General features: G+C 43.5%; 1 protein-coding gene across 1 annotated transcript in view; it reads left to right on the forward strand.

Annotated features, from left to right (window-relative positions):
- The first annotated feature begins 761 nt into the window (after window positions 1-761).
- The window catches only part of LOC125453634 (protein THEM6-like), a 42,172-nt gene continuing 18,088 nt past the window's right edge, over window positions 762-24,845 (forward strand). The window contains exons 1-2 of the mRNA XM_048533439.2: window positions 762-1,098; window positions 8,518-8,596. Coding sequence (XP_048389396.1) covers window positions 957-1,098; window positions 8,518-8,596 — 221 coding nt within the window. The 5' untranslated portion in view covers window positions 762-956. The remainder of the gene's footprint in view (window positions 1,099-8,517; window positions 8,597-24,845) is intronic.

The following is a 24,845-nucleotide window of genomic DNA, read 5'->3' on the forward strand; positions in this document are numbered from 1 at the left end:
CAATCATAGCCAATCTTCAACTTTACTCCCTTGTCACTCCCAGTATCAGACAACTCTCTGAAACATCAAAAATCTCAATCACGAATTTCATTCAATTATGGAGTATCGACAATCCTGTGGGATGATCATTTCCAAATATGCACAACTGAGGGAATAAATATCTCCTCTTCACAGTCCTAAATGATTGATCCCATACCTTCAAGTTTTGTCCCAGGGTTGTAGGTTCCCCAATCAGGAAAAATATGGCTAAACGTCTTAATTACGAATGTTTCAATGAGATCACCTATCATCCTTCTGAACAATGAGATTTGTCCCTTTCTAATTATTCTTGTAAAACTCCGCTATTGTTTCCTGCCTGTACGGATTTGCTCTATCTACATACTAATCTCTTCTTCCGGCTCATATAGTACTTGAATCCAGTAAGCTTGGTATTTGCAAGCTTCCGTTTTCCTTTTCCCTCAATGTTTCATTGTTCTCTAAAACTTAACCCGATATTGCAAGATCACTGAAGTGCAAAATGAGGATGTTTGCCTAATGGTGCAGGGTTTTTGACGGTTTAAGTTTATTCGCTTAACTGGTCTACTTTAAACAGAAACTCGAAATAAATTATGCTTTCTTTAAAAAATGACTAGTATACACATTCCGAATTCTAAAGCGTTTCAAATGATAACGTACATTTTATGTCTTATGCCGTTTGGTAATGATACCTACAGTGTACTTGTGATCAGGAGCTACCCGGAAGGCTCAGTATTTTTAAATGTCCGGACCGTTAGATGGGGAGCTCGCGCTTCCTCCCCGCATTGTGACGCGCGCAGCGGAGGAAGAACTCGCGTTTCTTCCCTGCATTGTGACGCGAGGAATGCGCCGGAGAAGGACGCGGAAGAGGCGGTGATAATGATCGGAGGGTGATACTGCTCACAGATTGATTGTCGTCTACCTGCGCGCAGGCCGGAATCATGTGGCTCGTCGTGGCCCTCCTGTCGGTGCTGCCGTTCACCTTTTTTGACTTCTGGTACTTTTTGCGTGGAGTCCTGGTGTTGCTGCTTGCTTCATTCGAAACCCCGGTGAAGGATATCCTGAAGGAGCAGACGGTCCGCGGTAAGGAAATCCGGACCTGATGTGCCGGCTCATTACACACAGGGTTGTGGGGGGTGGCGGAAGTTCGAGCTCAGCCTCGCCATCATTGATTTCCAGCTGCGAAGCCGCTGTCACAGTCGGACAACCTGTCTGAACAGGTCCTGACAGCAGCGGGAGGTGATTACCTGTAGGTGTGGCCCGATGATTCAATGAGACTTGCTGCTTTCCGACCATCAGTGTTCCTTGTCTGGCCAGTCTGACTGAATCCAATGAACTAATTCTTTTTTCATGGAATGTGCTGGTGGTCTGACTGAGCCTTGACTGAGCAGTAATGATGGTTTTGACAACCACGATGTCATGCGGCAGAAACCAGCCTATTTTTGGCTGTTGGAGCTGGACGTACATTCTCTAAGAGGAAATCAGTTGGCCGGTAAAGAGGACGGACCATTGGAATTTGTGGAGAACAGAATAAAATCAAATTTCGGGTACAATGAGGTCATTCGGCCAGTCATGTCTCCGCCTCAGGATCTCGTCTTGTCACATCCCTGGCTTTTCCTGAAACGCTGAGTCATAGAGATTTGCAGCACAAAAAGAGCCCCTTCAGCCCACTGTGTGCGCACCAAGCATCAAGCACTTCTCTATTCTAGGCCCGTCTTCTAGCCCTTGGCCTATAGCCGTTTGTGCTATGATATTGCAAGTGATCATCTAAATACTCCTTAAATGTTGGAATGGTTCCTGCCTGTACCACCTCTCGGACACTGAGATCCAGATACCCACCATCCTTGTGGTGAGAAAATAGTTATTTAAATTCCCTTTTAGACCACCTACCCTTTAACTTAAAACAATGATCCCCTGTTTCTTTATCCTTCTACTAAGGGGAAGAGCTTGTTCCAATCTATGCTGAGCAGAATTTTGTAACATCTCAATCAGATCTCTGCTCTAAGGAAAACAACTCAGACTATTTAATCTCTCTGTCGCTAAAATGCGCCAGCCCTGATCAATATCCTTTGTACCCTCCCTTGTCCAAACATACTCTTCTGTTTCTGATTTCCAAAATCCACAATTCTTTGGATTTGCATATTCTTCTGCAATGTGATGATTTGAACTGCACACTGTACTTTTCTGTGTGGTCCAACTAATGCCTGCACAGCTCATTATAACAGCTGTTGTATTCAGTGCCTTGACTAGTAAAGGCAAAAGTCCCATATGCCTGCTTAACCACATTCTCCTGTCCTGTTGCTTTAAAGGATCTGTTTGCGTGCACACCAAGGTCCGTCTGGTCCTCTGTAGTTCTTAGTGTTCTACTAGTTATCATGTAATCCTTGCTTTGTTAGTCCTGACAAAGCACATTACCTACTTTTCAGGATTAAGATCTATTTGCCATTGTTCAGCCCCTGTATAACATCCTGTATTCTAAGGCTGTCTTCCTCACTATTCTATAGCACTCATTTTCATATCTTCTGCATTCATTGCCTAAATGTACATTAATATACATCATGTAGTGCAATACCACTACAAATAGCAAAGGACCCAGCACCGCATGCTGTGATATGCTGCTGGTCTCGGGCTTCCAGACACAAGTACAACCTTTAAACCGTCAGCATATTCCACATCCCAACCACCCACTATGTTTAAAAAAAACAATTTTCTAATGACACTATTGCTTCTTTTTTACAAGTCATTTGTATTTGGACCAAATTGTAAAAGGGTACTAAAATTTATTTTAAAAAGCTGCAGATGCTAAAAAGAGTCCGTGGACGTGAAGTATAAGCTCTGCTTTTTCTCCACAGATGCTGCCAGTTTCTCCAGCAACTTCTCCTTTTATTGAAAAGGAGACCATTACTTTGTTTCAACCGTATCCAAACTGTCTGCAAAGAGAGTTCCTAACTGCTACCACCCTTAGTAAACAGAAGTGATTCCTAGCAAGCCTCCTAAACAGTCTGACCCTAGTGTTTAGACTATGCCCTAAAGTTTTAGAATCCCAAGTAGTGAAATAGTCTATCTACTTTGTCCTTTCCCATCAACTATCTTGAAAACTTCAATCATATCACCTTTTAGCCTTCTAGAAAATCTAGGGAAAACAGGTGTAAATTGCATAATCTCTCCTCCTAATCCCTGAAGTCCAGATATCATTCCTTCCAAGACCAATATATCCTTTCCAAGGTGTACTGCCCAGATCTTATCATAGTACACCAAGTGGGTCTAACCAGGGTTTTGTATAGCTGTTTTGTAGATAGTACACACTGCTGCTCCTAAATGTCAGTGAAGAGGGTAATTGATGTTGGTGAATGTGATGTGAATCAAGCAGACTGCTTTAGCTTTGTGCCTTGCTTATTTGGAGAAAATGCATACAGGATGATAGACTCTGGGCTTCCTTTATCTTCTCCATATCCTGACGGACCTTGAACGGCAGTTTCTTCATGTGGAGGTTGTTTGGCGGACGTTGGACATTGCTGCTGGCTCTGGAGTTGTGAACGAATTTATTTCTTCCTTGGTTTCTCTGTGCCTTTGCATTACGGTCACAGTGATAATGACCCCTGCTTTCAGTGATCGTACTTCTGACGAAGCTGTTTGGCAAAAGTTATAAACAAAACAAGGGGCATAGTAATATGAGCAATGGTAATCACACCACACACGAATGACGTGATTTAGCATGGATCCTAGTACAATGAGAAATGGAGGCTGATGCAGTACCTGTCACCTTTTGACTTGGTGGCCATATTCGGGCGTATGTAACATAGGCTGGGGCTCACACATATGGTAGGCTGCTGAACCTTGCACTGCATCCCCCTGCTCCAAGTGACCCAAGAAAGGCAGCATTGCATAAAAGAGCAACTGGCAAATACTTATTGTTTAAAGTGAGAGGAAATCAACCTTGATCAGCCTATGCGACCTTGGATTTTCTTTGTGAATGGCAGCTTGCAAATGACATTTTAAAAGGCTGTCTGTGATTAAATCTGCTTCACACAGATGATTATGATCAAGTTGTAAGACCAAGAATGTGGTTGAGATTGCTTATGGCCAAAACATGTTTATCCCACTGGTATTTATTTTTAAATCAACCTGTCCAGGGATGTTATTACATACCTCTGGAGCAGGTGGAACTCAAACACTGGCCTCCTAGCTCAGAGATAGGACACTAGAGTCTGATTGTATCACAGATAGTTCATTGCATGCATTTCACATGCAGGATTTTACAATTAAAGGTATTTTTAACCTCTGTTGTGAAGAAAAGAAAAGAAAGAAAAAAATAATCTAGCTCTGACCATTCCAGATGTGATGGCAGCGACTTTTGTGATTTGAATGAGGATGAAAGGCAACACAGGTTGCACTTCTCAGAATGAGGTGCAGGCTGACCCTGGTAATCTAGTGACCCCAAACCTTCATCTAATTTCTTGCTTGGACTCCCTGTTGATCCCGTCAGTCCTTAACTTCCGCAAGTTCCCACTTGACTCTCATCGTTGCTTCCTCTCCCAGCATTATTCTCATATCCTGGGCCTATACTGTACCATGCAGACCATTGTGCTGCACTGTCTCTTCTGTTGAACCCAGGGTCGTGGTAACCGTCATGGATATTGCCTACCTTGGTAACCCATATCCTCAAATGCATCTTTGATTCCCACCCTTATATGTTGAATTGCCCTTTTAGAATTATTTTCACTTCTGCAACCAAGCATGCTGCCTGCAATCCCTACAATTGAGTTCCCCAACTTCTCTACCATTCCAGTTGCCCCAATTTCCCCCTTGATTTTCCTGAACAGACCCCCAGAACTGACTGTGGCACACCCCCAACCAACTTTCCATAAGACATAGGAGCAGAAATTAGGCCATTCGGCGCTTTGAGTCTGCTCTACATTCAGTCGTGGCTGGTAAGTTCCTCTGCCTCATTCTCCCACTTTCTCCCCATAACCCTTGATCCCCTTGATAATCAAGAACCTATCTATCTCAGTCTTAAATGTAGTCAATGACTTGGCCTCCACAGTCCTCTGTGGCAGTGAATTCCATAGATTCACCAATTTCTGGCTGAAGTAGTTTCTTACTATCTCCATTCTAAAAGGTCTTCCCTCTACTCTAAGGCTGTGCCCTCGGGTCCTAGTTTCTCCTACTAATGGAAGCATCTTCCCAACATCCACTCTTTCGAGGCCATAGATCTCCCTCCTAAACTCCAGTGAGTATAGTCCCTTAGATTTTTAGACATTTTCATTTGGTTGAAACACGTACAATATATTTATCATGTAAGTTGCTGGCTCATGCTGTAGTCATGACATTGACGTAATACAGTGAAATACACCAATATGTCCACCCTCTTAACTAATCACTGCTAACAACCAGAACAAGCTGCCTGACTTTGTGATTGTGCTAAAAGCAAGACAAGACAGAAGTACGAGCCACAAGTTCTGAATGAGAAGGCAAAGTGCATAAAGGCAAGGCACAGATACTGTAAGCATCCAAGTAGGCGTGAGGTGAGTAAGTGCTAAGAAAACAAGTGACAATCTGAGATGACATGGTTACTTGTCTCTGTGCACAGAGAGACCAGGCAGCAGCATGATAATGAAAGGTGTTGGTGTGCTGCAAAATGCAGTATTGAAATGACAACTGTTTCTAAACGAGTCTGATATTCCATAATAATATGGTATAGCTAGTGCTGGATTTATATCAACTTATGTTGAGGGTGGAACAAGTGCAGGCAGTCACTGTTGATGGAACGTACCCTTGAGATGTTGTGGACTACTCGTCAAGATGAGGTCCCGAGGACTAAGTGGTGAGCTGCAACTGCCATTTGCTCGGTCTGATCTCTGTTTAGGGATTATACCATTTTGGTTCCACTGCATGAGAAAGTAAGTAACTATGTGTAAATGATGTGAGAACAAGTCAGAACAAGACGCAAATACTTGGAAATAGGTCTCTTGCCACTCCCTGGTGAGATTCTTGTCTTGTCATTCGACGCTTGGGTGGAAAATCATAATTTTCTTTTTCCTTGACGTTACGAATATCATTTTTATGATCTCTCCATGTTTTCCGAATTGATTTGTCCATGTCATTCAGCGAGGTGGGAAAATTCAGACCATGGAATCACTGTGAACAACTTCTCAGAAACCTCTGGAATGTCCTTTGGGTGGATTCCAAAGGTTACTGCCAATAATCCTGCCCTTATCCATAGAACATGATATTGAAGTCCCCAGAGATTACAAACAATAAGGAATCACAGAACTGACAAGAATGTCCATGCTCATAATATTAGTCTCATTGTAAAAACTCTTGAAATAAAACTGCGCTCGTCTCCCATTTATAGTCCCTCACCGCTGGTAGCCATGTTTCAACTGCTCAGCTGTAACATCTGGAAGACCCTCCATACACTTCTCTGCCTCTCTCTCCCTTCCTTTTTTCCTTTAAAGCACACCTTAAGACATAACTGTTTGAAGGAGTTTTCAGTTATCTGATTTGATGTTTCCTTATCTGGCTCTGTGCCATAATTTGTCTTGTAATGTCCAAGTGAAGCATCAATGCGATGTATATATTTTTAAAAGTTGTTGTTGTTGAACAGACTATTGCCAGTTAAGCCATTTTTTAAGAAAAAGAACATAGCACAGTACAGGCTCTTTGGCCCACAATGTTGTGCTGAATTTTTACCCTAATCCTAAGGTTTATGTAACCTCCACCCCTATCTTATACTATCATTCATATGCCTATCTAATAGCTGCTTAAATGAGGCCAACTCCACAATCCTCTCCGGCAATGCATTCCATGCCCCGACCAAACTCTGAGTAAAGAATCTACCTCTGATGTCTCCCCTATATCTACCTCCACTCACTTTAAAACTGTGCCCCCTCATCATAGCTACCTGCACCCTAGGAAAAAGTCTCTGGCTGTCCGCTCTACCTATACCTCTGATCATTTTGTACACCTCTGTCAAGTCACCTCTCATCCTTCATCGTTCTGAAGAGAAAAGCCCTAGCTCTCTCAACCTTTCCTCGTAAGACCTTCCCTCCATTCCAGGCAACATCCTGGTAAATCTTCTCTGCACCTTTTCCAGCGCTTCCATGTCTTTGCTGTAATGAGGCGACCTGAATTGGACACAATACTCTAGATCTGGCCAAACCAGGCTTGTATAGCTAGAGCGTAACTTCACGGCTCTTGAACTCACTCCATCTATTGATGAAAGCTAGCACACCATATGCCTTCTTAACAACTCTATCCACCTGGGAGGCAGCTTTCAGGGAACTGTGAACATGAACCCCAAGATCCCTCTGCTCCTCCACACTGTCAAGAATCTATCTGTTAACCCTGTATTCTGCTTTCAAGTTTGTCCTTCCAAAATAAATCACCTCACACTTTCCAGGATTAAAATCCATCTGCCACTTCTCAGCCCAGCTCTGCAACCTATCAATGCCCCTTTAAAACCTAGAACAGCCCTCCACACTATCCACAACTTGACCCACCTTCGTATCATCTGTGAATTTACTAATCCACCCTTCCACTCCTTCATCCAAATCATTTACAAAAATCACATATAGAAGAGGACCCAGAACAGATCCTTGAGGTACACCACTCATAACTGAGCACCATGTTGAATATTTTCCATCCACTACCACCCTTTGTCTTCTAAGGGTCAGCCAATTCTTAATCCAATCTGCCACATTTCCCCCTTTCCCATGCCTCCTTACCTTCTGCATGAGCCTACCATGGGGAACCTTATCAAACGCCTTACTTAACTACATGAATACCACTTCCACTGCTCTACCTTCATCCACATGTTTGGTCACCTGTTCAAAAGAATCAATTTATTTAATGCACATACAGCTGTAAATAACCCTTTTCTGCTAATGAGAATGAAAAGGAAAAGCTCAGGAAAGGTCAGGCAGCATCAGATAAAGTGAATGTTTCAGATCAATGAGCAGAACTCTTGCTAATTTTTTTTTGTCTGAGTAAATTGTCTATTGGGACAACTGTTGTCTTAGTTTTATCCCAATTTTAAAAGCAGATTAAAAATGATATTAAAATTATTACAAAATACTTGGATGATTTTAAACTTTCAAAACATTCATGCATCTATGCAGCAGTTGCAATCTCCTCCATATTGCATCTCACTTTCATCCTGAAAAATTGCCTATGCAGAGAAATTTCCTTTTGCATTTTAGGTAGAGTTGGTGAAACATAATCAACTTGTAAATAGGAAGGTTAATTAAAATTTTCAAAATGTATGATAATGATGAATATCTGGGTGACAAAGCACGATCACAAGAATCTGTCATAATGTTAAAGAGATGTTACAGTGGATCCTGTAATTTCTGCTCACTGCACTTGATTCCAGTATAGTAACAATGTTAATAAGAATTTTGAGACCATTTGTTGTTTTCATCAATGTATTTTACATAGTTTCATAATTTATTTGGGTTAAGACATCCTTTTCTAACAGCATTTTGATTACCTGTATTCTAGGTGTTGTGCTATTCCAAGACATAGATTTTCTGGGCCACATGAATAATTCTCGATACTTGCGGGAGTGTGATTTTGCCAGGTATTTATCATTTTTGTTAAATACAGTGGGGTTGTCAGCACTTACGAATATTTTGACCTTACAAATACCTTGAAGTATTAGTGACCATGGAATAACCCTTTTGTTGTTGAATAACTGCAGATCAAAGTTGGGCAGTGTGTGCAGAATTCTATTTCATGGGTGATATTTAGCTAGAATGACAGATCTATAATTAGAAAACATTTTGCCATCAGTGATTAATCACGTAACTCTTCTACTGGTCGACAAGATCTTAATAAAATTAACTATTTCCTGAGAGTTGAGATTGGGTTCAGCCTGTACAGTTGATACTTTTCTCTAACATTGCTTAATTTCTCATTCTGAGGAAAATAGCTTAAAAAGCGCATTGTAGAAACTTTGGCAGTTAATTATTGATGTGAATTAAATAAAAATCAAGTCCCTGTATACACTGTTATAGCCATAAGGATTATGTTAGCCAGAGCTGCAGAGAGACGGAGAGAAAGAGAGTGAGAAAGTTACAAGCTGGTGTCATCGCTGCCTGGGGAGAGGTTAGCTCGAGGCTGCAGACAGATAGAGGGGTACAAACCACTGACATTGCTAACGGGAGTTACTGTATGCTAAGGTGCTGTCACGAAGAAAGAAGCAGTTCGTGAACTATAAACGACCTGCACTGAGGTACTAGGTTGAGCTGATTTTGAACTGGTTTGAATTAACTAAGTTCTGTTTAACAAAGTGAGGTAATGCAAAAGCCTTATTTGAACAATAAATAAGTTAATGCTACCTAAATCTCTAGGTGAGGGCCAATTAGGTAAAGGCTTACAATAAGTGAATTAGCCTGAGCCAACAGGAAGAAGATGGACCCTTGGGGCATGCAGTCAGCGAAAACTCCAGAGACGAACCATCGCTAAGGCAGACCCTATGTCAAGGATGTGTTGATGACATCAAGTGCAGCATCAGCCTTCGTCAGCAGCAGCTGTTATCCTGATTGGGTATTAGCTTTTATATTCTATGACTACTTGGGGAGTGTCAGAGGACTTTAGCAGTGTATAAGTAGGCTTAGTTCTGTTTGTGGGAAAATATATAAGGTCCAGTTTTGAGATTTTAAAAACATTTAAGCAACATGTGTCTTGTTTAATACACTAATAAAGTAATTTTGTGAGGTTACGAGAATTGATGCTTGATGCTTGATCCTTAACACCAACTGGAGTTAGTGTTGTCCGGGCTCCCAACTACATATTATGGTGCTGTGACTCGGACCCGTAGGTAGATCTCTCTGTTGAGTCAGTGGGAGACTCTGGTTGCACCAAGCAGGGGCTTTGGGTTCGAGGGAAGACCTTGGGAGGCGTGAGCTGAACCAAATCGGCAGAGTGCAGATGGTTAAACTATAGCCACCGGTATACAGAGATGAAACAGGAAAGAATGGACTGCCCTGACTGAATGGGGCTCCTCCAGAAATACATAATAGGGAAGTGGCTGCAATAGGGAGATTATGGAGGTCACACTAGGGACAAGGGAAAGTCCTCTGGAGAAGACCTTTGGCAGGCCACCCAAACAAAAAGGTATCAGACAAGAATTTTAAAACAATATAGAAGGTGGTAACAATTGGAGGTTTAATGGAATAATGGACGGAATGCCGACAACTAGCCAAGTTATAAAGAGTAGAGGAAGAGAATAAAGGACTTTGTGAATACCAGCAGCAAGACAAGTTAGAGAACGTAGAGAGGGACAGACTAGAGGAAGTGAATAAGAGACATGGTGAAGAGGTATCCTGCCTTGGTGAAAAGGTAACTGATCTGCAGGGATGGAGGAGTGCAAATTTGGTACATATGAATCAATACCAGATGTGGTGTGAGAAACTGGTTAGGGAAAGGAGTATGTGAAAGGAAGAAGTCTAAACAGCTGAAGCTGAGGTGGAAGGATGGAAGCAAAAATGTAATGATTTAAAAACTGCAATGAATTCTGGATGTGAGTTTGCTTGCTGAGCTGGAAGGTTAGTTTTCAGACGTTTCATCACCATTCTAGATAACATCATCAGTGAACGTCCGACAAAGCGCTGGTGTTATGTCCCGCTTTCTGTTTATCTGGTTAGGTTTCTTTGGGTTGGTGATGTCATTTCATGTTCTTTTTCTCAGGGGATGGTAGATTGATTTGGAGCCAATGTGTTTGTTGATGGAGTTCCGGTTGGAATGCCATGCTTCTAGGAATTATGTAGAAAGCGGGACATAACACCAGCGGTTCGTCAGAGGCTCACTGATGATGTTACCTAGAATGGTGACGAAACGTCTGAAAACTAACCTTCCAGCTCAGCTAGCAAACTCACATCCAGAACCTCAAACTGAGCTACAAATCCTCTCAAAACTCGCTAGCACTGCAGACAGCGGCTCAGGAAAAAAGGAGTAGTGTCGCTGATCACACAAAATGTCAGAAAAAGATAGAAAGAGTGCAAGGTCATGTAGCCATGCAGAGAGGCATAATTTGCACTTTTACACCTGAAATAGATGAGGAAGGTGGTGAAGGGAACATAGACTAGGATCATTTAGCAGAAGAAGTGGCTAGGGATGGTCATGATGATGGGGATCCACCACCAGTTATGAGCCAGGGTCAGAGACCCCATTGGCTCCAATCTTAATGGCCCCACCTTGTAACCACTACAGGAGGATTATGGTCAGATGATAGAGGACAAGAGGGTAGTATATTTCACCCCATTTGGAGTATAGCAGTTGAGGGACATTGCAAAGGATACTGAAATATGCACGCCCGGGGATGATCCTAGTTTGCTCTTCCAAGCAGTCATTCTCCAGAGCAAAATACATGGGTTTAGATGATACTGAGAGAAGAAAATGATTAATTGTGCACTTGGACCCACACATACATGCTGTGTTACCAGACGAGCAGAAAGTTGGTAGAGGCACAACTGAGGGTTTAAAAGACCAGATGTTAAATATCATATACGCGAACAGAATGGACCTAGTAGAGGCACTGATAAAGTGCTACCAAAGAAAAGGTGAACACCCCACCACACTTGCAGCATGCCTTTTGGGCAGTGTTTTGGGGGTGTATGGTACAGCCTCAGAGAGGAACAATCTGGAGGCAGAGGCTAGGAACTGATGGCTGAGAATGCTGTTGTGGCATGGCACTGAGGAGTCGAGGAGGGCATTAAAGCAGTTTGATCTCACTGACGACGTGCACACAGAGTCCTGGGTAATAAGGAAGATGGTTAGGGAATGGGAAAAAGAAACAGCAAAATTTTCCAAGACCTCTCGGGTACAGATGTCACCTGTTAAAGATCAGGCAGTGATCTGGAGAAGTGAAGGGGGACATGTGAGCGTACCATTTGGAGGTTAGTATGGGAGACATTCAGTAGTCTTTACCAAACTACCTAGGGAACAAGAACATATCTTAGGGAGTAACTATATGGTCAAAATGGGACTCTGTTTTGATCCCAATAATTGTATGATTTGCCAAATGCCTGAAGGTAGGAGAAGTGAAAACTGCGCACTTATCCTGGTTGGGGAATTTCAAGACAGGATATGCACAGTTAGGGAAATGTGGGTAAAGCCAGGGGAGATGAGTGACAGTCATGAAGTGCAGCAACTCATTGTACAGCGCTCAGTAGTATTTGCCTGACATAAACATGACTGGGAACATGACTGGGAGTGCATGTATACAGGGTCCAGACCCCAAACCAAAGAAGCAATATGGTTTTCTGAAGCTGGCAGAAAATGATGTAGGGAAGGCAATGCAGAGTTTGCTGCAACAAGGGATCTTAAGACCGATAGCTTCTGCCAACAATTTGCCCATTTGGCCGGTGAGGAAGCTGGACAGTAGCTGGCGACTAGCCATAGACCACAGAGCACTGAAAAAGGCCACCCCATTAACATCCCCACTATAGCAACTAGCCCAGAAACAATAGTCAAACAAAATGAGGATGTGCAGTGGTTCATGATTTTGGACATAAGTAACTGGTTTTGGTCAATCCCACTGGAGAAAGATTACCAATATTAAATTCGCCTTTACTCTAAGGCCAGAAATATACATAGACCACCCTGCCACCCCATAACTTTCCGTCCATATTTCACCAATATCCACGAGAAGGGTTAAAATGGTTCTCAAAACCTGAATGTCTGGTGCAGTATGTAGACAACTTGCTTCTACAAACTGAAAGTAAAGAAGAACATTATCAGCTGCTAAGTGAACTACTGCAGCTGTTGCATTGAATTGGGTTTGTAAGTAAACACTAAGAAAATGCAGATAATGAAACAGAAAATGACTTATTTGAAAATGATTTTGTCACTGGGGAACAGAGAAATTGACAAACTAAGGGTAGAGGTGGTCTGCAGAGTCCCTGTCCTGCAGGATGTGAAAGTGTTAAGACCCTTCCTGGGGTTACTAGAGTATTGCAGGGATCACATTGATGGATTCACTACAAAAGTGGCTCCATTGATGGAGTTATTGAAAAAGAATGTGGCCTGGGAGTGGAAACCGGAACACAAGCAGGCCATTGCAGCTCTGAAGCAAGCACCATGCCTGCTCTGAAAACCCCAAATCCAGATGAACCATTTTCTTTGGAGGTTGCCACCACAGACACCACCCTCGTGGCAGTTTTGTAACAGGAAATGTATGGGAAATTGAGATCAGTAGAAACGCCTCACACATGCTCTCACTTGCTGAGTAAGGATGCACAGTATGTGAAAAGCTTCTGCTAGCTGTCTTCTGGGCAATGCAGCATTTTACCTACATAGTGTGGCTGAGCCCACTTACAATACTATCAGAACATAAGCCCCTGTACAGTTACTATCAGACAGAAGGATTGAAGATGGTTCAGTTAGCCAAAATAGAATCGCTAGATGGAGAGTATTGTTCCGGGGAGGGATATCACTGTAAAAGGAATAAAAGCTACCACCGTGTTAGCAGACAACTTCGATTACTAGCGGAGAAACATGACTGTTAACTGATGATAGCAATTTAAGGGCCCATTTATGTCAAAACAAAAGGGAGGCAGAAAGATGGGGCCTGAAAATAGGGAGGGAAAGGAAGAACCCCATTTCAAAATTTTTCTGGATGGTTTCACATCTGTACAGGAAGGAGAAAGGAAAATTGGGCATGGGATATACGTGGAGGATGAGAACGGACAGGAAAGATGTAGTGTGGCTTTAAAGTTACCCAGAGCCATAAGTGCACAGGCAGCAGAGTTAGCAGCCATTACATGTGTGATAACAAAGTGTGGAGCTGGACGAACACAGTAGGCCAAGCAGCATTGTAGGAGCACAAAAGCTGATGTTTTGGGCCTAGACCCTTCATCAGAGAAGGGGGTTGGGGAGAGGATTCTGAAATAAATAGGAAGACGGGGAGGCGGACTGAAGATGGATAGAGAAGGTAGGTGGAGAGGAGAGTATAGGTGGGGAGGTAGGGAGGGGATAGGTCAGTCTGGGGAGGACAGACAAGTCAAGGCGGCGGGATGAGGTTATTAGGTAGGAACTGGAGGTGTAGCTTGAGGTGGGAGGAGGGGATGGGGTGAGAGGAAGAACAGCTTAAGGAGGTGCGGACGAGCTGGGCTGGTTTTGGGATGCAGTAGGGGGAGGGGAGATTTTGAAGCATGGTTCACATTGATACCATTAGACTGCAGGATTCCCAAGCAGAATATGAGTTGCTGTTCCTAGCTTCAAAATCTCCCAAAAGGCCCAAAACGTCAGCTTTTGTGCTCCTAAGATGCTGCTTGGCCTGCTGTGTTCATCCCGCTCCACGCTTTGTTATGTCGGATTCTCCAGCATCTGCAGTTCCCATTATCTCTGAGCCATTACAAGTGTGTTTGGCCGGCCAGAACTCTTTCCGCCTGGATCAGTTATATACTCTGACAACATGTAGATCTGTAATAGCCTTGCGGGATATTTGAAGGCGAGAGGATTTGTCTTGGCAGATGGAAAATCCTTTCAATCCACTTCACTGTAACAATACATCTTTGAAGAAGCACAAGGAAAAAGGATTTGGGGTTACAAAGGTAAAAGCTCGTTCAGAACTATCTCGGGTGGCGGGGGTGAGGAGTAGGGCATGGCAGGACAGAGCAGGGCAGGAAAGCTGATGAGTTGCCAAACAAGGCACTGTAAAAGGGCAGGAGTGGTGGCCTCCAATTGAAGAAATCGGGGACCAGAAGGAGAAACAAATCAAGGTAATAGATTTGGCATAGGTGCAAAAGAAAGACAGGGAATTGAAAAAAAACTAATCGAAGGAGCAGAATGAGACACACATTCAGCACACAAGGGGAGCTATATGTATACAAAGGAAAATTTGTGCCAGAGAGGGGATGAAATCAAATAATTCACTGGTACCACGATTTATGGGAACATTGAGGAGTGGAAAATACCCTGGATAAGATAAAGGAAGTGTGCTGGTGGCCTGGAATGAAAGGTGGCATGGAACACTGTTACGAATCGTTTGATCTACGCATAGCATAACCCCGATTACGCATGTTAAGCAAGTGGTCTTCTGACATACCAGACCAGTAGAAAAGCCATGGACTAATTTACGCATTAACTTTATAGGACCCCTACTTTCAACTCCAGGAGGACACAAGTACATTCTGGTAACGGTAAACACTCTTAGCAAATGGTTGAAAGCTTCCCCGACCATGAAAAACACAGTCACGAATACTGTGGAAATTTTATTGGAACAGTTATTCACTCGTTGGGGTATATTCCAAAGCATAGAACCAGCCCAGGGAACACATTTTAAGGCTAAGAAACTGTGCAGGCCACAGTCTAGTGGAATTTTGGATAGGTTGAATCAGACATTGAAAAACATGACTGTTAAACTCTAAAGAAGAGTTCTGACCTGAAACATTAACTTTCCTACTCCTCTGATGCTGCCTGGCCTGCTGTGTTCCTTCAGCTCCACCCTATGAATAATTAGATAGGGCTAGCCCATCTATATACAAGTATTAACATTGCCAGGCAAGAGTAGCTCAATAGTTTAAAATTAGTAGGAGAGAAACCAGCTAGTCACAATTGGCTTGTGATACTCAAAAGTTATGATGTTCTGAGTTCCCAAGATTAGAATCAGCAAGAACAGGACCAGTTACAGATAACCAAAGCGATAACTGGAATGTGACCCAATATTGGCCATCCACATATAAAGGGTAGCCAAGGAACACAATGAAAGAGAAAAAGTACAGGTAGAGGAAGTAATTGTGTCAGATGAAATGGACAGTTAAAATCTGAAACAGATTGGTAACAGGGGACAGACGATCTGGTTCAGAGGATGGAGAACCTGGGCTTATAGTAGTGATGAAGAAACTAAGTAGAGCAGAAATTCTACTTCTATGTTACGTGTCTAACCTAGGATGAAGGGAGTAATACATTTCGTCGCTGATCATGTTTGAAACTATGGTTGAACTGGCATCAGAGTCGTCATGATGAGTGAATGCGCTTCGAGCAGCATCAATGCTAGAAAAAAAGTCCTGTGATCAAGAATGACTCTGCAAAATAACATGAACTAAAGGAAGCAGCAGGGGCTTAAATCTGTATTATATAGGAGTGGCTGGGTCGGCATATGCGGGAAAGATACTGGGTATATCAGAAGGAACAGGGAGGCAGAGTTCTGGACATGATACTGACAGAAATCCCAGAGGCCAAATTATTAGAAAATTTATAGGTCCATTTATTGAGCGACCATTGGGGAATGATGGTCAATGTAAAATTATGGTTCACTGGGATCGCGCCTATGTGAATATAGACTGGGGTGTTGTCTGGCGTGGCTACTTGAGGCAATTCAAGAAAATGGGTTGGATCATCATCGACTGTACAAGGGATGACATGATACAGGAGGGTGATAGACAACAAAGGGCATTGAAAAATGTAGACAAAGGTTATTATCACGGACCAGGGCCCTTCATAATTTTCAGGACCCATAAGAAGCTTATTACCCCACATCCCGCCCGGTGATTAAAACCACCCCAGAACCTAGATGTAGTGAATCTCCATACAGGACGGAAGGTGTGGGTCTGGTGCTAGATGAGACAGGAGAATCTGTCACTTTAGTACCAGGATATCATGTTCAGGTAGTCTTTAATTTAACTGCTCCAGAATGGTACCCATATGCCACAAAACAATTACTTGGTCATCTCCTTGATAAACAATTGAGTAGGAGTGAACTTAAGCCCAATAAGAATACAAAGAATATTGGAGCTGCAGGGGCAGGAATATGCATCAGGAGTGGCAACCATCAACACCTTGGACATAGCAGAATTACAAAGTCAGATAGAATACCTCCAGTGGAAAATGTAGGTCATTACTGGGGAAGATTACTTAGACCAGATATGAACCGACTAGCTGTGAACCAACCAAATGGGTTGGGATGGGTCCCAAGTGACCCTGGACACAACTAAATTTCTGAAACCTTTACAGGATACAGTGAATTTAATCATTGATCATATGACCAATACGTCTGAAGAGGCTCACAGGCCGAGGTGTGTGCCATATGCAATAGCTGGTTGTTGACTATGATTTGGACTAATTGTGACAACTGCACACTCACCAAGTCCCAGATTGGGTGTTGGATGAACAATCAATAAAATGGGTTGGAGAAAAGGAGCTCCTATGCCACTTCAGAAGTTTGACCTTAACTCATGGGTTTTGGGCACTTGTGACAATGATAAAGGGAAATATTATGTTCGGCAGTGTTTCATATTCCCAGGCACTCTAATAATCTGGCCTACCCTTTAAAAAGAGTTCATAATGTGGGAAAGTACCACGAAGGTTCTCGGATATCTTTAAGTAACCCACCGACTCGTGCTATTGTAATGGATGGTGCTGAGAAAAGGGTGGATTTGTCAAAATGTCACCAATAAGGGGGATCACTAGGCCTGCCCTGACAAGATAACAAGACAGATACTTATAGATTGCGGTTTGAGTACCAATGAAAACTGTTCATTATCTATTCTGCCCGTTAATAACAGGAGAAAACCTCATGATCCAATATACTGATACAGACCAAGACGTACAGAGGGTTGTTCCCATTGAACTACCACCTGTCCCACACCTGATAGCAGATTGGACTTCCATAGTGGCTGAGGCAAAAGAAATAATTTATCAGTGAACCAAACCCACTAAAATAATTAGAACTCATGCTGAAAAAGCAAAGGAGTTGTTGCAGGACCCCAGGTTGTGGAATAGGTTCTGGAATTAGTGGACCAATGATCAGATACATCCATGGGTCAGAATTCTGTCGCATGCTGCTGTAGTAGTGATTCTACGTACATTAGTAATTGTCACCTCAGAAGGTGGAAAAAAGAAATTGTACGAAAATTGGAAGTGGGGGCTATAATGAAACAGAAGGACTGTTATGGAAACACTGAATTAAGTTATGTACACATTTTTCTTTTTCCCCCTTATATGCATGTCTTGTATATCATACATGCACGTTTTAAAATATATGTTTTTTTATATATATTATAATGAATAACACTGTAGATGGGGTACACCCATTAGGGAACACTGACAGTCCTAAGCATGGTCCACAGTAAAGGGACAGAGAATGATCCTAAGATAAGTACCTTTGGATCAAGAGTGAGGAGGTGTTAGTCAGTGGCTGCAGACAGATAGGGGGGTACCTGCCACCAACATCACCAACAAAGCCCACCACACTCTGTGTGAAGAGCCTACCTCTGACATCTCTGGTATTACAGTTAAATAAAGGTAATTACAGGGGCATGAGAGAGGAATTGACGAAAATTGACTGGAAGCAGAGCCTAGGAGGGAAGACAGTAGACCAACAATGGCAGGAGTTTCTGGCTGTAATTGAGGACACAGTACAGAGGTTCATCCCAAAGAAAAGAAAGATTATCCGGGGTGGGATTAGACAGCCATGGCTGACAAAGGAAGTCAGGAAATATATCAAAGAGAAAGAGACAGCAGATAAAGTGGCCAAGAGCACTGGGAAATCAGAAGATTGGAAGGCTACAAAAACAAACAGAGGACAACAAAGAGAGCAATACGGAGGGAGAGGATCAAATATGAAGGTAGGCTAGCTAGTAATATTAGAAATGATAGTAAAAGCTTCTTTCAATACATAAGAAACAAACGTAAGACAAAAGTAGATATTGGGCCCCTCCAAATTGATGCTGAAAGGCTAGTGATGGGAGATAAGGAAATAGCTGAAGAACTTAATAAGTACTTTGCGTCAGTCTTCACAGTGGAAGACATGAGTAGTATGCCAACAATTAGGGAGAGCCAGGGAGCAGAGTTCAGTATGGTAGGCATCACAAAAGAGAAACTGCTAGAAAAGCCAAAAGGTCTAAAAATTGATAAATCTGGCCCCGATGGGCTACATCCTCGAGTTCTGAGGGAGGTGGCTGAGGAAATAGCGGAGGCTTTGGTTATGATCCTTCAAAAGTCACTGGAGTCAGGGAAAGTCCCAGATGATTGGAAAATTGCAGTTGTAACCCCCCGTATAAGAAAGGATCAAGGCAAAAGATGGAAAATTATAGGCTGATTAGCCTAACCTCGGTAGTTGGTAAAATTCTAGAATCCATTGTTAAGGATGAGATTTCTAAATTCCTGGAAGTGCAGGGTCAGATTAGAACAAGTCAGCATGGATTTAGTAAGGGGAGGTCATGCCTGACAAACCTGTTAGAATTCTTTGAAGAGGTAACAAATATGTTAGACCAGGGAAACCCAGTAGATGTTATCTATCTAGACTTCCAAAAGGCCTTTGATACGGTGCCTCACGGGAGGCTGCTGAGCAAGGTGAAGGCCCATGGTGTTCGAGGTGAGCTACTGGCTTGGATTGAGGATTGGCTGTCTGACAGAAGGCAGAGAGCTGGGATAAAAGGCTCTTTTTCGGAAAGGCAACCGGTGACGAGTGGTGTCCCACAGCGTTCAGTGTTGGGGCCGCAGCTGTTCATCTTATACATTAATGATTTGGATGAAGGGACTGGGGGCATTCTGGCGAAGTTTGCCGCTGATACAAAGATAGGTGGACAGGCAGGTAACACTGAAGAGGTGGGGAAGCTGCAGAAAGGTTTAGACAGTTTAGGAGAGTGGTCCAGGAAATGGCTGATGAAATTCAATGTGAGTAAATGTGAGGTTTTGCACTTTTGGAAAAAAAAATTCAGGCATGGACTATTTTCTGAATGGTGAGAAAATTCACAATGCAGAAGTACAAAGGGATCAAGGGAGTGTTGGTCCCGGATTCTCTAAAGATTACCTTGCAGGTAGAGTCTGTGATTAAGAAAGCAAATGTAATGTTGTCGTTTATCTCAAGAGGGTTGGAATATAAAAGCAGCAATGTGTTTCTGAGGCTTTATAAAGCTGTAGTTAGGCCCCGTTTAGAATACTGTGTCCAATTTTGGGCCCCACACCTCAGGAAGGACATACTAGCCCTGGAGCGTGTCCAGCGGAGATTCACACAGATGATCCCTGGAATGGTAGGTTTAACGTATGATGAACGGCTAAGGATTTTGGGATTGTATTCATTAGAGTTTAGAAGGTTGAGGGGAGATCTAATAGAAACTTACAAGATAATGTATGTTTTAGAAGTGGTGGACGCTAGGAAGTTGTTTCTGTTAGGCAGGGAGACTAGGACCCGTGGGCACAGCCTTAAAATTCAAGGGGGTAAATTTAAAACTGAAATGAGACGACATTTCTTCAGCCAGAGCATGGTGGGCTTGTGGAATTCATTGCCACGGAGTGCAGTGGAGGCCGGGACTGTTGGATGCCTTGAAGGCATCCATCGACAAATTCTTGATCTCAGAGGGAATCAAGGGCTTTTTGATTCCCTACAGTGTGGAAACAGGCCCATTGGCCTCAACAAGTCCACACCGACCCTTGAAGCATCCCACCCATACCCATCCCCCTATAACGCACTCACCCCTGTACACTACGGGCAATTTAGCATGGTCAATCCACCTTACCTGCACATCTTTGGACTGTGGGAGGAAACCGGAACACCCGGAGGAAACCCACGCAGACACGGGGAGAATGTGCAAACACCACACAGACAGTCACCCGAGGCGGGAATTGAACCCGGGTCCCTGGCGCTGTGAGGCTGCAGTGCTAACCACTGAGCCACCGTGCCACCCCACTACAGGGAGATTGCAGGGAAGTGGAGTTGAAATGCCCATCAGCCATGATTTGAATGGCGGAGTGGACTCGGTGGGCCGAATGGCCTTACTTCCACTCCTATGTCTTATGGTCTTATGATCTCCGCTATACCTTCCTCCAGTCACCTAAAATTATGCCCCCTCGTAATAAAATCTCTGACTATCCGCTCTATCTCTGCATCTCATCATCTTGTACACCTCTATTAAGTCACCTCTCATCCTCCTTTTTGCTCCAACGAAGAAAGCCCTAGCTCCCTCAGCCTTTCCTCATAAGATCTGCCCTCCACTCCACGCAGCATCCTGATAAATCTCCTCTGCACCCTCTCTAAAGCTTCCACACCTTTCCTATAAAGAAGTGACCAGAACTGAACACAGTATTCAGAGTGTGGTCTAATCAGAGTTTTGTAGAGCTGCAGCATAACCTCATGGCTCTTAAACTGAATTCCCCTGCCATTGAAAGCCAACACACCATATGCCTTCTTTATAACCCTATCAACTTCGTTAGCAACTTTGAGGGATCTAAGGACATGGACCCCAAGATCCCTCTGTTCCTCTATACTGCCGAGAATCCTGCCATTAAACCCTATATTCTGCATTCAAATTCAACTTTCCAAAATGAATCACTTCAAACTTTTCTGGGTTGAATTCCATCTGCCACTTGTTTCCCCAGCTCTGCATCCTGTCAATGTGCCTTTGCAACCCACAACAGCCCTCCACACTCTCCACAACTCTTCCAACCTTTGTGTCACCAAACTTATTAACCCACCCTTGCAAATCCTCATGTAGGTCATTTATAAAGATCACAAAGAGCAGAGGTCCTAGAGCAGATCCCTACGGAAAACTGCTGGTCACCGAGCTCCAGGCTGAATACTTTCTAGCTACTACCACCCTCTGTCTTCGATTGGACAGCCAGTTTTGTATCCAGACAGCCAAATTTCCCTGAATCTCATGCCTCCTTACTTTCTGAATGAGCCTACCATGTGGAATCTTATCAAATGCCTTGATAAAACCCATATACATCCACTGCTCTAACTTCATCAATGTGTTTTGTCACATCTTAAAGATAGTGGAATCAAGGGTTATGGGGATAAGGCAGGAACAGGATACTGATTGTGGATGATCAGCCATGATCATAATGAATTGTGGTTCTGGTTCAAAGAAACAAAGAAACCTACAGCACAGGAACAGGCCCTTCGGCCCTCCAAGCCTGCACCGATCAAGATCCTCTGTCTAACCTGTCATCTATTTTCTAACGGCCTGTGTCCATTTGCTCCCTGCCCATCCATGTACCTGTCCAAATATATCTTAAAAGACGTTAACGTGTCTGCGTCTACCACCTCCGCTGGCAGCACGTTCCAGGTGCCCACCACCCTCTGTGTAAAGAACTGTGCATATCTCCCTTAGACGTAGCTCAAAGGGCTAAATGGCCTACTCCAGCACCTATTGTCTATTGTCTATCCTCAAAGAATTCAATAAGCTTATGAGACATGACCTGCCCTTCATAAAGCCATGCTGATTATTTCTAATCAAACTATGCTTTTCCAAATAATCACAAATACTATCTCTCAGAATCCTCTCCAATAACTTTCCCACCACAAAAGTAAGACTGACTGGTCTGTAATTTCCAGGATTATCACTATTTCCTTTTTTGAAGAAGGGAATGACATTTGCCACCCTCCAATCATCTGGTACGACTCCCGTAGACAGTGAGGATGCAAAGATCATTGCCAAAGGGGCAGCAATCTCTTCATCACTTCCCGTACAAACCTTGGGTATATTCCATCTATCCTCATGTTTTCCAAAAACTCTAGCACATCCTCCTTCGTAACATCAACTTATTCAAGCATATCTGCCTGTTTCATGCTGTCCTCACAAACGTCAAGGTCCCTCTCACTGGTGAATACTGAAGCAAAGTATTCATTAAAGACCTCCTCTGACTCCACGTACAAGTTCCCTCCACTATTCCTGATTGGCCCTACCCTCACTCTGGCCATCCTCTTGTTCCTCACGTAAGCATAAAATGCCTTGTGTACCTTGAACCGACCTGCCAAGGTATTTTCATATCCCCTTCTGGCTCTCCTAAATCCATTTTTCAGTTCCTTCCTGGCTACCTTGTAGACATCTAGAGCGCTGCCTGATTCTTGCTTCCTCAACCTTAAGTAAGCTTTCTTCTTCCTCTTGACTAGGTGTTCCACATGTCTTGTCATCCAAGGTTCCTTCACCTTACCATCCTTTCCTTGCCTCAGTGGGGCAAATCTACCCTGAACATGTAGCAACTGCTCTCTAGACAACCTCTACGTTTCTGTCGTGCATTTCCCTGAGAACATCTGATCCTATTTGGTGTTCCGTAGTTCTTGCCTAATAGCATTGTAATTACCCCTCCCCCAATTAAATACTTGCTCATACTGTCTGCTCCTATCCCTCTCCATGGCTATAATAAAGGTCAGGGAGTTTCGATCACCATCACAAAAATGCTGTCCCACCAAGAGACCTGACACCTGGCCTGGTTCGTTGCCAAGCACCAAATCCAATATGGCCTCCCCTCTAGTCAGCCTGTCTGCATACTCAGTCAGAAATCCTTCCTGGACACACCTGACAAAGTTTGCTCCATAGAAAATATTTGCACTTAGGACGTCCCAGGTCTACGTTAGGGAAGTTGAAGTCACCCATGACAACAACCCTATTACTTCTGCACCTTTTCAAAATCTGTCTCCCAGTCGATTCCTCAGTGACTTTGTGGCTCTTGGGGGGTCTGTAGAAAACTGTCAATAAAGTGACTGCTCCTTTCCTGTTTCTGATTTCCACTCATACTGACTCAGTGGACAAACCCCCCTCCATGACCTCCCTTTCTGCAGCTGTGATACCATTCCTGATTAGCAATGCCACTCCCCCCATCTCTTTTACCTCCCTCTGTATTTCTTTTGAAACATCTATACCCCATAACATCCAACAACAATTCCTGCCCCTGTGTTATCCAAGGCTCCGTAATAGCCACAACATTGTAGTTCCAAGTACTGATCCATGCTCTTAAGTTCATCACCCTTATTCCTGATACTTCTTGCATTGAAGTAGACACACCTCAACCCGTCACACTGACTGCCACTTTGCCCTATCAACTGCTTATCCTTCCTCTCAGATTCTCTGCGTGCTCTATTCAGCCTGTACACTGGCTACCCCATCCTCTGATCTGTAGCTCTGCTTCCCATCCCCTTGCTAAACTAGTTTAAACCCTCCCAAAGAGCTCTAGCAAACCTCCCACCCAGGTTATTGGTGTCCCTCCAGTTCAGGTGCAGCCCAATCTTCCTGAACAGGTCCCACCTTCCCCAGAAGGTATCCCAACGATCCACAGACCTGAAGTCCTCCTCCTACATCAGCTGTGTAGCTACATGTTCAGCTGCACTCGCTCTTCGTTTCTGGCCTCACTACCCCCTGGCACCAGTAGTAATCCTGAGATTATTACTCTGCTCGTTCTGGCTTTCAGCTTCAATCCTAACTCCGTACATTCACTTTTCATGTCCTCATCCTGTTTTCCAGCTATGTCATTGGTACCAATGTGTACCACGACTTCTGGCTGCTCTCCCTTTCTCTTAGGAATCCTGAAAACTTGATCTGAGACATCTCTGACCCTGGTACCTGGAAGGCAAAGTACCATCTGCGTGTCTCAGTCCCACAGAAACTCCTGTCTGTACCCCTAACCATTGAATCTCCTATCACTATCACTCCCCTATTCTCCCCCCTTTCCTTCTGAGCCACAGAGTCAGGTTCAGTGCCAGAGACCTGGCCACTATGACTTTCCCTTGGTAGGTCATAATGAGGTACGAGGATTGACTCTTCTCCTGTCTATACGAGCTGATAACCTGAGTCCGTGTTCTCTCGGGCTCCCAACTTGAGTTATGTATGATGTTCATTTGGGCAATTATGTTTGGAATGGCTATAATCAACAGTACTAACTTGCTCACAATTTGACACTGACTAGAAAGCTCACTTTAGGCTGTCAGAGTATAGTTAATACAGAAAATTGAAAACAGTACCTCAGCACTTTACCTCAGCACTTTATTTGAATGTTGTAGAGGAAAAATTAATCTAAATGTGACGGTGATATAGGTAATCTGCTGACTCTGGTTGCTTGAAATGAGAAGTCTGCATCAGCACAAAGAGCCTGCACCTTGATTCTTT

This window comes from Stegostoma tigrinum, chromosome 6 (assembly GCF_030684315.1).
Source record: "Stegostoma tigrinum isolate sSteTig4 chromosome 6, sSteTig4.hap1, whole genome shotgun sequence".
NCBI lineage: Eukaryota > Metazoa > Chordata > Chondrichthyes > Orectolobiformes > Stegostomatidae > Stegostoma > Stegostoma tigrinum.